Consider the following 18,917-nt stretch of genomic DNA (forward strand, 5'->3'; position numbering starts at 1 on the left):
TAGTTTCCAGGACTCTGAATCATTTTGCACTTTCTTGCTTTAATTTATCCAATACTAAACCAATAAATATCCCAACAGGCTTAACATTAGTCAAAACTATTGAACAGCCACTGATAAATATCCAACACACATCTTGTAACTGTAAATTAGTTTTTAAAAAAGCTTTAAATTTTGCTATAATTTCATTTCTTGTCATGTTTACTTTGTAGACAAATTTTAATTCTACTTCTAACTATTTGTGAACTTTCACATAAAGTTGACATATAATTAAAGTTTATTACAGTATTAATAATTACTATAATCACCACTTAACAGTAATAATGTGTTTTGCACAAAAAACTATAAACCATCAAAGAAAATACTACAGTCAACATCTTAACACTGTGATTCAGAAGCTGCCCTGGACGTGGTGTGCAGCAGCAGAACTCGTCTTCCCCTGGAGATGTTTGCCAATTTAGTTCACCACGATGGCAAACTGTGAAAGAAATATACAGGAGCTGCTCGGTGCCAGAATTGTAATGATCTTCCAGTCCATTTTTTTTCCCAGAGACAATTGGATCAGCAGGGTTTGTGGACTTTCAATCAAAAAGTTGAAAAACTGTCAGCTTTGAGGCATCGTCCCCCTCAGCCCTTTTGGCCCTGTTTCCTCTCTAGTCTAGCCATGCCTGACAAGCCATTAGAGGACTTGTCTGCCTGCGGCAATGGATGGGCCGCACTCTGGAGGACACGAGGAGTCAGATAAGGCTTAAATCATGAGGAGACAGCATGGAGAAGAAGCCAGCAGAGGCCCTCACTCTTCATCTCCACACTGCGCTGGGCACTAAAAGGGAGAGAACAGATCTGCTCTTCAATTAAATGACTTCCTCTCCCTGTTTGTGTCTCTGAATGCGCCTCTCTCAGGTTTTTCCTCCATCACTGCTGACCCCTAACCCTCCTTGCCACAGTACAGTTCTTAAAAGTGTTATCTTTTGCCAGCTAGCCACCCTCTCATCGGTCGTCCTGGAGCCCTTTTGTCACGTTTGTGCACATGTCCTGTTGAATTTGTTATGATGGGCAGAGTCGCAGATGTCACACTGACTAGACAGCAAACAGTAAATACTTCTGACAGGAGCTGTTTGGGAAAAGGGCTCCTTATTGGCCGGGTGCTTCAAAAGAGACACGAAAATATAAAGTGGCCATCGCTTTTTGTTTTCTCAGCTATTCCTTCAGAGAGATGTTTTCTTGTCTTTCGTGAATATTCAAGCAAACACACACACACACACAAACAAAAGGAAGCAACTTTAACAGATCCATAAACTAAAAGGATTTGTTAGAATCCTGACAGAACAGGAGGCAAACAGCACAATCCTCCTCAGTATGTGCTCTGAAGACATTATCAAAAAGTAAACGCTGATGGGCTGATTATTCATTCATTTATTCTCACTGTAGGTTTAGTTTAATTGATTAATGTTGGGAATGTAGCAGTGTGTGTGAGTACTTAAGGTGGATTTACATAAAGGTATAGATTGGGAGTTAAACAGATAAAGTCTCCATTAGTCAGGTCCCAATATATGTGGCCGGGTAGCTTTATCATGATGCTGTTTGGATCAAAAGAATTAATGTTTTAGCAATAAAATCATCATATTAAGCCTCAAAACTCACTAGCAGGTTTGAAAAATGAGTTATATTAGAAAAAATATAGTCAAAATGACACCATTTATCAGAGCCAGAAACTAAAAACAGGAAGATTCCAAAATTCCATTCATTCTCTATACACCACTTTATCCTCATTAGGGTTGGGGGGGGGGACTCGGGACTTCGCCCGAGTCAGCTGGGACTGACCCTGGACAGGTCACCAGTCTGTCACAGGGCTACATATACAGACAAACAATCACACTCACATTCACACCTACAGATAATTTAGAGTAACCAATTAACCTCAGCATATTTTTGGACTGTGGGAGGAAGCCGGAGTACCCGGAGAAAACCCACGCATGCACAGGGAGAACATGCAAACTCCATGCAGAAAGATCCCAGGCCCAGGCCGGGATTTGAACCGGGGATCTTCTTGTTACAAGTGCTATCCACTATCCTACTGTGCAGCCATTCCAAAATTCCACATTTCATTTAATAATTAGTTAAACTATTTTCTTTGACTACACTCTGTAAAAAAAAAAAAAAAAATTAAAAAAATCTGCATTTCACATGACAACTGAAAAACTATGAATGATGCAGCTGAACCCAACGTTTACGTGACAAAAATTCAGGAACTTTTTGGCTGAACTGCAGGCTGTGTTTACACAGAGCAGATAGGAGGGAAGTATAAAAGCAAGAAGAACAATAAATAAATAAACATAGAAAAAGAATATATATATCATTCAGAGCCATTTTTTCAGGAAAAAAATTCAAATTTATTTTTGGTTCAATAAATAATGCTTTTTTGCTTGCTGGTCTGTTTTTGTGGTTTATGGCATTATAACTTGTTTGTACAACACAAAAGACTGTTTAAGTTCTCCATTTCTGGCCATGGTTGTGTTTCCACAGAGGTGCTTGACTCTGGATTGCAGAGAAAGTGAGCCCACTGTCAGTACAAAATGAAAAACATAGAAAAACTACTCTGAGTTCAAAAGGTTAACAATATAGTGTTTCATCACCATAACGATACTCAAACTTAAATCTCAGATTCAGTACATGAATTCATGAATACACATTGAAATCTACGTATGTGAGTCATGCACAGACAGAGAAAAAGATTCTGTTTCCTCTCCTTTCTCAGCATGTGTTGCATATAATGGAAAACACAACAATCTGACCTGGATGACACAGCTGTGCACACCGGGAAATGTTTTTCAAATTATATTGTGATGAAAAGCAAACAAATCACACACATATAGCGCATGCACACACACACACACCTACATATATCAGCTTTCCAAAACCTGCCAGATTCCTGAGTCGTGGAACAGATGCAGGAAATAAGATACATGTGAAAAAGCAGCACGACGGGACGAGAACCAACTGTTTACCTTGTATAGTAGCATGACGACCTGTCTCAGTTTGAGCTTGTGGAAAACGCAGACATCGTACAACGCTGATACGGCCAGGACGGTCACTCCCAGCTCCTTCCACAGCATGCTGCAGGCAGCGCAGCCCAGGCTACCCACCAACCAGGCCACGATTCGCCACGACTCCGCCTGACCCCGCAGCCTGCAGTGACGTATGTAACACAGCAGGGACAGCAGGAAGAACAGGGCAGCGCCTTCATCGGCCCGCCCGACCACGCCGGCCACCGCCTCAGTGTGGATGGGGTGAGAGGCGAAGAGCAGGCCGGCCAGCAGGCTCCACAGCCCTCCTCCCAGCAGCAGGCGAGCCAGGCAGGTAAACAGGCCAGTCACAGCCCCGTGGAAGGCCACATTCACCAGGTGGTAACCCCACGGCTCCAGCCCCCCCACGGCATGGTTAAGGCGGAATGAGAGGGTGCAGAGGGGTCGGTAGGACTTGTGGCTGCCACTGTGTGTGAGTAAGGTGCCCCAGAAGTCATCGTAGAAGATGTTTGTCCAGGGGGTCTCTGGAAGCAGGTCCTGATTGGTCTTGATTGCACGGCTGTAAAGAGAACAGGAAAGGTTAGAAGGACTTCTACGTCCAGAAAAATAGAAAGGTAATGCATGTAGGCTGCTACAGATGGACAGATCACACACATTTTTAACGCAGCGCTGGACCTCCACATTTTTCTCAGTTCAATTAATGTCACTCTGCTTCACTGCCTCCACTCTCCCGTCCTGCCACATTCAATAAGAAGTGCTACATCTGAAAACATTGTTTACGACACACAGTCCGTCTCCTGGCAGAGCACAGCAGATTCTCTGAGGAGGATGCACAGCTATTCTTTACCAGTGCAGACTAAGCAGAAAATACGGGTTGCAATGAAATGTAACTTTGCACTTGCTTACAGCTTTGCCCTGAGAGTGCGGTCATGTGGCATTCACAAAGAGAAAATCAGAGGGTGCCACCACAGCCGCAGCTCTAAGAGCTGTGGACTTGGGGATTAAGCAAGAGCACCACACCCATAGCCGCAAATACAAGCACGCAGTAAAGGGAATTACTGGCAAAATGCAGTTTAGAGAGAAGCTGGCCCACTGTGACAATGAACACAGCAGCTCAGAGTCTGTGCAAACCTGGTAGATAAGTCTCTGCTTAATAGAGATTAAAAAAAAAAACACCAAATGTGTAATTTCAGTCTCTCTTGGTAAGCACGGACACTAAATATGAGAACATCTTTGACTTGTTCTCTGTCAGGGATGAACCTCATGACCTGACCTCCTGCTGCTACATCAGCCACAAGCTGTGTGTCGGTGGCAGGAGAACGGTCAGCGGGGGCCAACGAAGAAGAGAATACAGGAGTCCCTACATGGATGCTTTTCTGTCTTTCCTATCACCATACAAGGTGTCTGACAAAGAAACAGGCCTCTGCTGGTTTTCTTTGAGATGCTGGTGCTGATGATGTGCAACACGACGTGCCTCCCCAGAGAGAGGGTGGTCGGAAAAGCAGAACCGAGGTGTTGTTTAATTGCAAGTGTGATAGATGGAACATGACAAGTGATAACAAGCCAAGTGCAGCAGGTTGTAATCTGTCCTCGTGGTAGACACAATTAGCGCACATAATTAGTTCAAAGGGAGAAGGGTGGAAAAACGGTGGGAGGGCGCCTCCAACGGCACACGAAAAGAGGCATTTTGGGTTTTATCTGTGAATAAATGGAAATAAATTCAGAAAGTGAATAAATTCAGAAAGTAATGAACTGCTTCCTCGGTCAGTCTGAGGCTCTAAAGCGTAACACTTTACCTTGGCAGGAGCCCACTGAGCGGCTGCCACCTCTCAATACCAGAAGACTCATGGGAAGGGTGGTGTGGTGCAGCGGGGGTTGCGGCATTCATCAAATCACAAATTGAAACCGTCCTCAATGAAAAGTTTGAGCAGAAATAGCTCCTCTTATGATGGATTTAAGGGAAATAAATGCTACCAGGCCCCGGGATGCTGGAAAGGACGTGCAAATAATCAGCGGGGATATAATAGAAATGCCTCGGATGTCAGCGCAAGACATGATTGGGTTTCTCTACCTTCTGCAGCCAGACTGACGGAAGCTCGAACCCTCCAGCGGTGGGCTCAAGGAGTCGGTAGCCCAAACTCTCCACTTCATGACTCAGATATGCCAGTTTATTTTCTCTGGCCCATTTGTCAAGCGAGATCTTCATTCCACCGCAAGATGCTCACATAAGAGGCATTATGGTTCAATTACATCTCAAAGCCATTTTGGAGACAAGTGCGCTCTTTTTCCATTGCACAGTGCGGTGGAGCCAGCGAGGCCAGATACATTATATATTGCCTCAAAACCACACCAGAGCTTTTCTGGCAGCAATGCACAGACAAAATCCAGTACGAAGCAGACACAAGAGCCTGCTGCGCTTACAGTCTTCCTGCATCGCTTTGCACAAGGTTCACCTCTCACATCGCCTCTTTTTTTTATGTATCGCAGAAGCAGAGGAGCGCCTAGCACAGTGTGGTCCACAAGCAAGGACTCAAGGAATGCAGAGGAAAGGGGGAGTGTAACCTTATAACCCACGATGCAAGGATAAATGAGATGCCCCCGCAGCTGAATTAACACATTTGCATTATAGTCCAACCAGTCATGTACAATCTGAGGGCAAATCATTAATCCACTGCCGGTCCATCATCGTCATCATCAAACCTCTACCCGCGAGGAGGCCAGCTGGAGAGGAAGATTGGGTTTCTGCTGCTGGTTGGGCCCATTCCTCAGCAGCTCTGGCAGCAGGGAGGACCTCTCCGTGCACTGACAGTCTTTTCCAGCCGGGAGCACATTCCTCCCACAACCGCCAGCCCTGTACGCCGACTCCCAGAGGAACGGAGGGGATCATGTGGCCACTAACAAGAGAAGCCCCACAAAATCTTTTTCTACCTCCCATTACTCTTCAGTCGATCATCTACCTCTGGCTGCCATCCTCGATTCCTCCGCTACGTGTCTGGATCTCGTTCAGGCGCATCAATCTGTTTGTTTGCTCGTCACACTATGGGACTGAAACAAGTCAGAAACTGCAGCTTTATCCTTGTTTTACGCGAGCAAAGTCTTGGGTTGTTTATGCACACAGCATGAAGGATAAAGCTACTGCGTACGGTTTTAGAGATGCATTTCACTGTACATACTGCAGCTAATTGAAATAACTGTGGTGAACCGAGAGGCTGATTGCAACACGTCTGCGACTCAATATGTCTAAAAATATGTGCAACACCAACAGAAAGACGTGTGATCGTGCTCAACAGAGAACACAAAGGCAGCATGGTGTCTGTTCTACATATCAAAGTCTCCTCAAAGCTTCACAAAAACGATCATTTTCATTCCAACACCACGTCAGAAGGCAGAAACGGGACACTGAAAATAACCCATTTCATGTGTAATGCAGTGACTCTTCAGTTTGACAAATGCATGATATTCTACGTTTGTGATCAAATGAAAACATGACCTCAAGACTGTGTAATTTGTCAGCCCAGAGCAGAACCGTTTCAGCAGCATTTCCATGAAAAATGCCCCGCTGTTATCTTCTTATCTCCTTAGCTGAGAAATAATCACGTGAGGGCTAACCTCTTTACCCCTGAACAGCTCCACTCGTAATGTGAATGCAGCAGTAGGATGAAGAAAATAGCCAGATTCAATGATTGCATGATCCCATGTAAAGAGGCCATCTAAAATTGAAGATTGATTGGCTTTTCGGTGCAGAGACCAAAGCAGCGGGAGCACACGGGAGACAGAGCTCGATATTAGAAAGGAGATTGGAAACCAAGGACATGTCATCAGGATTTTCCCCCCTTTACAAGTTCTCAATGAATTTGAGATGAAGTTATGAGGGGAACAGAGCGGCACGACCAGACTAGAAACCTTTTTCTAAAATCCTCCAAAGCCTGAAGGAAAACGACATGAAAATAGCCAAACCATCCTCACCGAAGAATGTGTGCGCTGGGCATCTGCCCAGAAATAAATCACATGAGAGTGAAGCACCAGGATTTGCTTTAAGTAACAAATGCTTAGCGCGGCTGTAAATAAGGGCCAAAACTGAAGGGCACTGGAGAAGTAAACAGGAAGAACAGCAACACCCACGTGGACAATACGTGGAGATCCTGAGGGAAAATATGAAACGCTTGAAGGGAAATTTGAAATTTAACTAGCAGCGACCCTCTTTGTAAGGCGTTCTCATCGGATCCTTGTGGTTGAACCGGGTCACCAAGACGTGAAAAAACAATAATATTCACAGTGATTTAAAAGCCGGTGATAAATTGCACACTTCACAAAGAGAAAGCGAGCCCTTTAAAATACAAAGCGTTCAAAGATTTCCAGTTGTGACAGCATGTGCAAAGAAAATCAAGTCTGCTGGGAGTTTGGAGAAAGTGATCGAAGGTCTGCCAACAATATGTCATCACCCAGATTCAATATCTGAAAGAAGCACAGTGGTATTTTTAGACTGCCCACAGAGACACCGGGGTAGCCCACTCACTGCTTCCGGAAAGCTCTTTGTCTAATGTTTCTTCCCATGGGCATGCTCGCAGCCATTAATGGGCATTCCTGCGCTGCTCTTAAGGTACCGAATATAGAAAAAAAATCTCTTTATAGGGGCCAGAGTGCATGTTCATTTTGTTTTCTTTACTGGAATGCTACACCGCTAAAAGTAAATGACCAAATAAGCTATTTAACCTTCATCTCTTAAATCTGTTTTATTAGACTGCAGATAAATAGTCGTATTTCGTCCCTTCAGGGGGCTATAATTAACATATTGAGTGGTATCAGTAAAGCCAACTCTCAAAATGCCCATTTAGTACATTAATTATTAATGGGGATGGTGATAGAGATGAAATGAACAAAGATGAGGGGAAATAATTTCGCAAAATTGAAAGGGGAGAAGATGACTGTTAGGGGGCAGTGTTAGAAATAGCTTGGTGGGATCTGACAGCCAAACCGGACAAAATGTAATCAAGCATTTTTAGCTCAGCAGAGGAGGGAAGACATAAAGACGGGCACCGTTCAACACGGAGAGAAGAAGCAGCTTACTGTCACAACTCCACATTTCTTCATCTTCAGGCTAAAATGTTGTTAACGGCTCCGGTATCTGAGCGTCACCGAATGTTTCGATACATTTTGAATAAAAGAGGAGGAGGGCGAAACAGAAAAAGCCGTTGTGGGGCAGCTCCTGTAGCCGACACACCACAGAGGCTGCCGTAAAATCCCCATTGTGGAGAATGAATGGCTTCTTTCTTCCGTTTGACACACGCGATTAGCCAGCTTATAATAAAAGTCCTTGATAGTAAGAAAACAGCCTCAGGAAACACAGTGGAGCACGTTTTTAGTGCAGGGGAGCGGTTTTTGTCATGTAGTTTTAGTTATTTAAGCAGAAGAAATCCTCTGGTCTTATTCATTCTGAAAATAACCTCTGTTCTCAGATGCACTCATCATTTTATGCTACTAAACTGTTTCCTTTATCAAACAAAGAAAAAAATCCATGTGAAATTTTACAAAACTAGCCGGTTTCTTTTCACTTTTATCGGGAGCAAATTAGGGGAAAAGTGTTGCACTATTATCTGTTGTTGTAGACACCTGACACCGCCTTCTATCACTGTAATTAATGAACGGGAGGAGACTGAGGATGGATGTGAGCAATCACAGTAAAGGTTAGGGATGAGGGAAATTAGGGTTCCTCTGTACTCCTAAAAGCAATTCAGTCAATCAATATTCTTTCACTGGATGTCATTAGTCCGTGTCCTTTACTGTGGTACATGAGTCAAGATGTTGATTTATGTTTTTAGTGTCTCTACTTTTACACATTCTGCTTCCTTTACATATATTCTCTTAGTTTCTTTCTCTATTTGTAAGCGTATCCCCTGTCATACATGTCTCAGCATTACCTGGGTTAACTGGTCTAAGCGAGTGGTGTCAAAAATGAGGTCCGTGGTCCAAAAGTGGTCCTCCAGAGGGTCCAATCCGGCCCTCAAAGTGTAACAATTAGAGAGAAGACATTAACTTCACACTGTAAATTAGTAAAACTATAAATTTAAAATAATTTCTAGACCATGACAAGTTGTTTGGATCATACCTGGGAATAAATGCTTTCTGCCTTTGTAGACACTCTGTGATCTGGAACTTTTAAATGATGGTGTAAATTGGTGTGTATGTTAAACTAAGGCACAATGTTGTTGAAAATAATTTTAATTTTCTTAAGAAATGTCAGGTTGTCCATAATGTTTTCAAAAAAGATAAGTTTCTTAAATGTGAACATTTTCAGAATGTACTTTTTTGCACTAAAACAAGGGAAACATTAGGAGTTGTCATTATTTATAGGTTATGATGCTGTGGTTTTACTGGTCTGGCCCCCTTCAGATCAAACTGGGCTGAATGTGGAACCTGAACTAAAATGAGTTTGACACTCCTGATCTTTTGAAGTTTGCAAAAAAATGTAAGAAAAATATGCACACAATCAAACAAAAACGTGCAACACTCTTCACCCAGCAGCACTCTCCAACCCTCCCTCGGTCCTCCCCCCACCCCCTAAGGAGCGTATTTGCATTGCTCCACTGGCACAATCATACACCCTCGCTCCATTTCATGGCACAGTAGACAAGCAAACACTGGGACACTGAGACACTGAGTCTGGAGCGGGGCCGGCTTGTCCAGCATTGCAGAGAGCTCAGTGAATGCCCGTGCCTGCTGCCTAGCATCCCTGATCAGCCCTTTGTGCTGCATGGGATGGGCACAGCAGGGTGTGACCTGAATGCTGATCACCAGAGCTAACCAGCCAGCTAGCCAGCGAACCAACCAACCAACCAGTGAGCCACGCTTCTATCCGGCCAACCAGACTGGCAGAGCATGAATCCTGGCAGCTCTGCCATCAAATCCCATGGTGTAAAGTTGCCAGGGGTATGCGTGAGCCTTCCTCAGTCCTCTGATATCCAGCGGGGGCCTTCAGGGTCACAGCTCTGTTTGATAAAACTGCCTAGAACTGTAGCTACTAATTTCCCCTCAGCAACTTTTGTTCAAGGAAACATTTCATTAGTAAAAAAACTCCATCTTCTACTTAACAATTGCTGAGAATGTCATCCCGTCGCTGCTCTTTAGAAGACAAAAAAATCACCGTCCGAAGCCCGAGTGTTCTGAATAAATCACCTTAATGTCATATTTTCAGGCCAAGTGTAAAGTTGTGTGAGGTTTATAGATGATTCCAGGTGTAAGTGCCAATTACAGGAGCTGGCCGTGCAGAGCAGAGCAGAGCAGAGTGATATACACTCAGATTATTGTATCCAATAAATCTGTCAGCATGTGCAGGACTGTGGCAAGACAGCAAAGAGCTGCTGGGTCAAACCCTGTAGGCCCCTCTCTCTCACACATCCCTCGCTTTCTCAGGCACTAACTCTTCTCTCTTTTGTGTTTTGCGTCTATAAAGAAAAGTGGAGCTTTGTGTCCGTCACTGCGTCTCCCTTCAGCCGACGGCCTCGCTGAGAAAGTGGCATTTAAGGCTAAGAACCCTTCCATATCTGGGGTTTAGATGGGTTTTATAAGAGCCTGTTTACTGCTTGAAGGTGATATTTATACAGAACGCCTGCAGTTCGGCTTAATGACGCAGAAACATCTGTTTGTTCAAAATAAGGGGTGAAAAAGCAGAAAACAAGTGCGGAAAAAAAGCGTCCACAGCCATGCTACCAGCTCTGCAAGGCAGGACGAGGCCAACATGGGGTGTACTAACGTCGAGTAAGGTTCAACAACAAAGTATTTTCAGCAGCTTTTAGTCAACTCTGGTGATTGTTAATGTGATATAGAAATTAATTACAAAAGTTCAGGTGAGGCTGCAGAGATTGAGGCACTAGATGAAGAGTTTTGGAATCACCAAAGTTATATAATTCATCCTGAGGGGGGCATGAAGATCAGTAGCAATCAATGAACTATTTGCTGAGGCATTTTCACTCAAAACCACAAATAAGGACTAAGAGGAAAAGTCAGATGGTCACCGCAGTCATTAAGGTATATCATCTGGGAACCATGAACTTCTGCACAAATTTTTTTGGCAATAAATTCAGCCATTGTGATATTTCTGTTCAGAATTAAAACTGTGGACCGACTGCATGGCCAACAGATAACACCGATCACAGAGCCTCACTGCTGACATTAAAAATAGATTAATGATTTAAAAAAAAACCCGGAGAAAACACAAGAAGCTGAGAACACCCACAAAAAATCATACAGCATCTCAGCGCAGGGAAACACTGGAATAACCTTCTGAAAATTCAGAAAATTAAAAGATAAAATAAGTTCCTGCAGTGAAATGGCATCAAAATCATCACTTGAAAGGATCCATTTAAGTGTCTGTGGTTTGCTGAATTTAAATGAACGGTCACATAATGGTCAACAAATTGAAAAATTGAATTTCTCAGTGTCGTCTCTGGCTTTTTAGCCAATTTACCGCTTAACTGGAAAATTTACCCAAACAGGTTTTTATTAAATGGACGTCAGACTGAAGCTTTTTGTTCTCAGACCCGTTCCACCTCCATGCCCCCCCCGGTCTGACCCATGTCTAATGCTGTGGTTGTCGCCCAGGCTCCACTTGGAGGGGGCCACTCCACAGCACTCCTCCTCACAACAGGAGGCTTTTGTCACACCCTGACCTTTTCGGCCACATGGTAATAAATTTGTTTGATTTGTTCCTCCTCTCGTGTTCAGAGTGCTTCTCTTTCACAGGGGGAGGCAGATCAATGCAGGGGAGGCTACTTCTGCTGAGCTTGTGGCCGTGTTGCATGCAAAACCCATCCAGGCTGTCCGACCACGGGGAGGTTTAAGCGTTCTGGTTTGGAGGATGCTGACCCATGGAGGGGCTTCAGACAGAGACACGTAGCAGACGGATGGAAAAAATCCTGCACTAGCCAGAGTTCATATGGAGAGAAGCAACACGTTGAGTGAGTGACTCATCCATCCAGCGTTCTGCCATCGTTCTTCCACAAACCTTTTTGCGTGGAGGGCCTTTATGAGACACGGCAGGCCTGAAGGATGAGCCTGAATCATGGGACATCAACGCTGAGGCCTCTGCTCACTGATGTTTATTGTGGGGTAGGGGGGCTTAAGTGCCGGAAGGGCCTTTGAGTGCCAGCGGAGCAGAAAGGAGAAGACATCTTTAGTGCCCCTAACGTCTTATATCTTCAGCATTTGCAGCAGCCGTGTCTTGTCTCAGTTCTCATAGCCATGTCTGTTTAAATATGAAGATGTGGCCTTCACCCAAGCAGACCAAATGACTGCATCCTCCTGTGGGCAAAGTGAATAGTGGCTATTCGTTTGCAGCCTTGGGCAAGCAAAAAGCTTTAACGTTGCAAAAGAAAGCAGGATGACACCAAGAGAAAGAGAGCAATTCATGAGGTTGCTCTTTGTACAGATCATTTTATGCTCAGCTCTAAATAAGAGCAGCCATTTGCCGCTTCTCCACTATTAACCACAAAACAGCAACCTGAACACGACACGAAAGCTAGAGGCGCCGTCGTAGAATCATCACATTCATGAATGACAAGGATGCGGCTCAGAGTGATCACTTCAGATTCCACCACAACAGGCCAGTGTTCTCCCTCTGCTCTCATCCCAGCCTTTTTCAACGCTCCCATTTGGTCCCCAGTTCCAGACCCTAATTGAAGACACATGTAGCTAACTCGCGCAGAGATTGAGAGCCCCAGCCGACAGCCACGTGAGCGTGTGGGCGGCTGCGAGTGTTAACGTGGATGGACGGGGCTTTGGTGTTCCTTCAGGCCTCGGCACTGAGCTTTCTCTGACAGAATGGACTCTGATAGCTGATATTGCTGCCTCATTAACTTCTGCCCTCTCTCAGATAATCAGCGGCAACGTGAGATGGGACACAGGGAGGAAAATTAGGTTTAGGTGCAACAGTGATCTGGCATTTGCTGTAATTTAAATTGGAAACTAGACTGGTGTGGGTTGAAGCTTGTGTGTGTTTGCAAAAGCAGATGAAAGATGTCAACTTCCACTGGGTAAATGATGTCGAAATGTGTAGCTGCACCGAGAAAAAGTGAATAAAAAAGGATATAACTGAAGCAAGACTTTCTATCAGGCTCATCTCTATGGCCTGAAGCCTTCTATTAATACAAAAGGAGCCCAAATATCTCCAGCATCGCTTGCCATTGCGTGAGACTGCAGCGCCTTGTAAACCCATAAACATGTCCGAGAGGAACACAAATAGCCTCTTACGTGTTTTTAAATGCTTTGTCTTCCACATGGTGTCAATTTGCATTTTTGCGAAGGAGCTCATTTACGCATTTGAAATTTTACAGCCACCGAATCAACAAACCACACCGCCTCCGTAACCAGGGCCTGTTCTTTTTTACTGACTTTCAATTTCCCCATTTAGTTTTCCATTTACAAAGTGCAGGATCTCTCAGATACATAAATCAACACAAGTAAACACATGGGTTTGACACAAGCTGACTTCACGTGTTCGAATCATTAGAGGAGCTTGTACAATGCTTGCTATTGTCACACAAAGCTCATTTTTATGGCACAAAAACCGTCTGCTCAGGCAAAAGAGAGCAAAAGTTAACTGTTGAATAAACTGAAGCAGTAAATCTACGCAACATCAAATATCCCTCGTGGATTTTCCTTGATAATCCTTCTAAAATCAGAAATTAATTAACATTTAACAAGAACACACACAAAAACGAAACACTTTGCTATTATAAATTCAGTATACGTGCATCTAACAGTAGGTCTTTGCGCCTCAAATCGGAAAACCTCCTCCATTAACAGTAGTGTTTCCTCCTGTGTCTTCCTCAGGTCTCTTTTGTATTGTATTGTCACGCCACTCGCCGCATCACAAAAGACATTCCCCAGCTAATCTTTTTCTCTCAGTCAATAACATTCAGAGGCAATTCTCTTCAGTTCCCGTCGTTGGACTAAATTGAATTCCCAACTAAGATGCTGCATTGCACTTCGACTGTCAGCACTATTGGATTGTCTAAAAACCAATCGTAAAACACAGACGAGCCTGGCTTTGCAAAAGTGCTACATTCCGCAAAACAAGAAGTAAAATGATATTAAGAATGAAATGCGAATTGGCGCTGATGAGACTGTATCATTAGCTTTGAATTACTGTGGAATGAACTAAACAGAATCAATTGGATAAAGTGAGCAGAAATCGATGGCGTTTGGCCGGGTCCCCCCCTTCAGAGAGCAGGTATCACAGAACAGCAATCTATAGCGTCTTTTTCCTGAGGGCAGGTCGGACTGTTAAACAGACAGCTGCTTGTTTTCTTCTTCCTAACTGGCTGCTGTAAATGAGTAGAATCATGTGACTCCACAGGGAGGGTTACTCGATTTCAACATTTGCCTGTGAGGCATGAGTGGAAATTGGAAAACAGCCCTTGGGGTTGAACATACGAACACATACACGGTCTCAGGAGGTAATATTGCAGCATGTTTTTTTCTGTTACTTGGTTCAAATGACTCGTACTTTTGGGCTTCTGTCGTCTTTGTCTGATCGGGAGTGTGAAGAGAAACAGAACGCTGGAGATGCTCAGACCCTCACCACTCCCATTCCAATGACTCTCTTGTATGGAAGCAACGGAAGCACACTGGCCACAGAGGTTTTAAAGCTCGTATTTTATTGAACAGGAGTTATTAAAGTTTGGCACGACAGGGAGCTGATGTTACACAAGGTTAGTGGCAATAAAATGGTGCTCCATTAAAGAGTGTTGGAAATTTTACATGGATCACAAAGATATTAGGAAAAGAACTGGACTGAGCTCGATAGATTGGGGGATTTAAACCCACAGATACCTCAGAAACATCTAGTAAAACTGCATCAAATACACCAGGCAACATGGTTCTCAGAGTGGGTGAAGCAGGAAAAGTTTTTTTTTTTTTCAAGGTCTCTGCTAAGGCTACCCAAGAGGTGGCTGCTTCTCTTTGATGTTTCTCTGCACCGTACTGCTGGTTAGCGGCAGAACAACAAAGGACCATGTGGTGCACACGTCTGGTGGACTTATTACTTGAACAAACCAGCATGAATAAATGCAGCTTCACTTCATTCTTGCAGGTCTGTGCAGCCAACGCCGACAAATCAGCACCATTTATACAGCAAACCAGAACAAAACATGCTAAAATGACATCCCCTCCACGGTTAAAAATGGTTACAATGAAATCCTAGTGAAACAAGGATAGGGATTTCAATAAATTTACATCTTTAACATCTTGTATGCCTCATGTTAATAAAGTGTCCGGGTGGTACCATTACTGCGGGCCTTGACAGAAGTTTTCTAAATTAGCAAGTCTTCCCATATAATGAAAGAAAGAAGAAAGAAAACCTCCCTGACATGTGTGTCAAACATCAAAAAGCTCCACTCTGCAGATAAAAAGAAAAAAAAGGAAACTTAATAAGCCTTGCATATAAAGATTTATGGTTGCAAAGTCAGACATGCTAGTGGATGTGGAGACATAAAGACACACATTAAGTTTTGAGTGTAGTATCCAGACTGACGCCTGCTTTTTGGCTCTTTATTTCACTCAAGTATGTTAAATATGTCTACAGGTTTGACAAAAAAAAAACTCCTTTCTTGGATTCATATGATGAACGTTACTCAACTGTTGGGGACTGCCGAGTGGCCTAAAATGTAAGCGTGCATAAGGTTTTAATTCAGTTTAAAAAATGAGGGGAAATTTCATGAACTGCATCGTGTAAACAGCTCTTCAAAACAAGAATTCTATTTCATTTTCTCTACACATAAGGAAAGGAATGTGGGGATTTCTTGTACTGACTGTATTCCAGTGAGTTTATCCACATCATCATCAGCTCAGCTCAGTAAACCGCCCGAACCGTCGACAAAAACCTCCCGAGCAACATGAAACTTCTTTTTCTCCCTTCTTTACTTAGGCACATTCATCCTGACAGAAAGACTTGCATTCATTGCATTTCTGGAATACTTGTTGGTGGCATATTGTAGGTGGAGTGAACAAAGCTGAGGGAGTGGACGCTGAGGCATTGGGCCCCCACATAGGAGCACAAAGGGCCCAGCAGAGCTCCGGGTAAGTGAAAGGGCCCCAGACAAAAGGCTGAGAAGAAGCGGGCTTTATGGGCCGGAGGAGGCAGAGCCGAGGCCTGCGCCCACGAACCGAGGCCCCGGGTCTTGGTGAGCCACTGGAGCACGACCATGTGTGGTCCAGAACAACACCCAGCGAGCAGCGAGGGCGACGCCTCCCTCAATGGGAAGACGGATGCCCCCTTGCTGATTGCCCCAAAACCTGGGAAGAAAGGCTCAAGGAACAAAGGCACCCGTCCTGTGGGGAGAGGGTAACTGAAAAGGTCGCAGGAGCATGCCTGCCGGGGTTTGCTCTTCTTCTGAGGAGGACAATAGGTTTGACAGGTGTTGGAGGACGACAGACAAGAAGACGGAACCAGAGAAAGGAGATGGATGAGTGTAGAGGTGGATAACGAGTGAAAGAAATGGGAGAGACCCTCGTAAGAAGGGAACAGCTTCCTGAGGGGAGCACAACAAGCAGCGACGTCCTACATTTTCAATTGGCGCGTTTACTAACAAAGCAAACAATGGAAACCTACCGAGCAAATATGTTGAACTGGTAAACAGTTATAGACGGAAATGTTTCCAGCAACTCTGTCTGTTGTTTGAGTGTTTGTGTTTATGATGACGCCTGACACACAAGCACCCTCAGAGTTATTCAACAGACATGTCAATATTTCCAGTCTCACGCGCTCGAGCAGAAACACTTGTCACAGCATGAAAATAAAGCCATGACTCATCCTTCCGTTTATTCATTTCTCTTCATCCAGTCTGACTGCGAATGCCGCAGCCGCCAGGAGCAGGAAACAGATGGAGCCACGTCCTTCGTCAGATCAAAAAAACCAGAGAGGCCGTTCAGGCACTTGAGCGCCTCGTCTGCGGCCCGATCTGCGTCAGCTGCTCTCTGTGCTGTTTCCAGGTCAGCCGCCGAACAGGGGGAAGGGAACAGGCAGCATCTCTTCTCAGGAAACCTTTCCTTCAGGAATTAGGGTCAACGGAGCAGACCAGCTGACCTCCCAAGTGCTCGGGATCAGAAAATCAGGGGGGAATGGAAGGAAGAAAGGGAGGACGCTTACGTCATTCTGTCTCCTCCTGGTGACCAGGTCTCTTACACAAGAGGCTTTAGAGCTGCTTTATCCGCTGCAAACAGCAGATGAGACAGGAGTTCAGAGAGCAGCAGGCCTGCGATGGCATAACACACGACAATCCCTGTCCTGGATGTCCAGCAGGCCATATCTCACAACTGTCACTCCGTATCTGTCAGCACTGAGCATATATAGCAAATAAACACGCACGCTTCAAGCAGCACTCAGCAGCTTGTTCCAGTGTGTGATGGATGCCTGGGAGGGGCCTGGATGTGCTCAAGAAGCTTAACGGCACTCCTGTTTCCATGCAGCAAGCCATCTGAATTCAGCTCAGATGAGGTTAAGTAAACTGCAACATGGAGAGTGCTTTTTGTTCTTGGACCGGGTAGCGTGTCTTGATGCTGTAAAATATGATATTTAATATCATGCAGCTGTAAAAGCTACATTTTTAAAGAAATAACAGGCAGCGCTCACGGTTGCATCTAAGCGATAAAATGAACAAGTCAGTCTAGCGGCGCTTTCACAATGAGTAACGAGATCAACAAGTCACCAGAGGGCCATTCATTTCCTATGGAGCGCTGAGAGAGCGGGGAAACTGGAGCTTGTGCAGGAGGCCTGCGGGATGAGAAAAGCCACCGTGTCTGAACCTTTCACTAACATCAACCAATTAACAGTCAGTCAAGGGGCAGAGCCAAAATCTCAGCTGATATTACTCACGGATGTATCTGTGCTGGCTTATAAGTTAGCCAGTAACAAGAAACTGGAAGTAGAAGTGAGAACACTGAATTTTACTACAGTATAAGTAGAGGACTAGGGATGTCCCGATCAGGTTTTTTTGCCACCGAGTCCGAGTCCGAGTCCTATCATTTTGAGTATCTGCCGATTCCGAGTCCCGATCCGATTCTTTTCTAATATAGTAAAATATGTATATTATCTATTAAAAAAATAACAAAAAAACTTACGAAAAGTTTTCCTTTTTTATTTTCTTAACGTCAATTCAAAACAACACTTAGAACAGTACATTTCTGTGACTAAAAATAACAATCAGAAAATAAATAAATTTCCCTTTTAGCTTAGGTACAAAAGTAAAATAAATAATAAATTTCCCTTTTGGCTTAGGTACAACAGCAAAAATAAATAAATAATAAACTTCTATAAAATAAACAGCAGGTCAGCTCAACTCAAAGGCATGTAAACAATAGGGAACAAAGTTAACAAAGAGCCACTTTATAATACCGTAAGGCCAGTAGTAGTAATGTGCTCTTATGAATGGCACATATTTGTCTAGAGTTTCACTGAAGGACATGTATGTTTTTCTTGATGAAAACCAACATTTCCACCTTGTCAGGTTTGAGCCTATTCCTGTTTTCATCTATATACATCTCATTTAAAAAGGAAATTAAATAAAAATAAACATATATATCCAACCGAGTCCAAATCGGGAGGTCACTTCCGACCCCGATCGAGTCTGTAATCACATGATCGGGCCCGATTTCCGATCGTGTGATCGGATCGGGACATCCCTATAGAGGACTATAGTTTTAATGACAAAATGGCACAATTCGGTCCATTTTATTACAGAATACCAGGCTGACCATATAGCAAAATAACATATATTGAATTTTTTTCTCCTAAAAATGTCAAAGGCGTGTTATAACCACAATAACCTTAATGTTGCTCTGCTGTCCTTTGGGTGTACATTCATAGATTAGTCAGTTCTTAGTTTGCTCAGTTGAACCCAA

General features: G+C 44.0%; 1 protein-coding gene across 2 annotated transcripts in view; it reads right to left on the reverse strand.

The window, feature by feature from the left end:
• The window catches only part of tmtc2b (transmembrane O-mannosyltransferase targeting cadherins 2b), a 99,926-nt gene that overhangs the window by 52,923 nt on the left and 28,086 nt on the right, over positions 1-18,917 (reverse strand). For both annotated transcript variants that reach the window (XM_022203103.2, XM_051951417.1), the window contains exon 2: positions 3,006-3,582. In XM_022203103.2, the coding sequence (XP_022058795.2) occupies positions 3,006-3,582 (577 nt within the window). The remainder of the gene's footprint in view (positions 1-3,005; positions 3,583-18,917) is intronic.

Source organism: Acanthochromis polyacanthus, chromosome 8, assembly GCF_021347895.1.
Source record: "Acanthochromis polyacanthus isolate Apoly-LR-REF ecotype Palm Island chromosome 8, KAUST_Apoly_ChrSc, whole genome shotgun sequence".
Taxonomy (NCBI): Eukaryota; Metazoa; Chordata; class Actinopteri; family Pomacentridae; genus Acanthochromis; species Acanthochromis polyacanthus.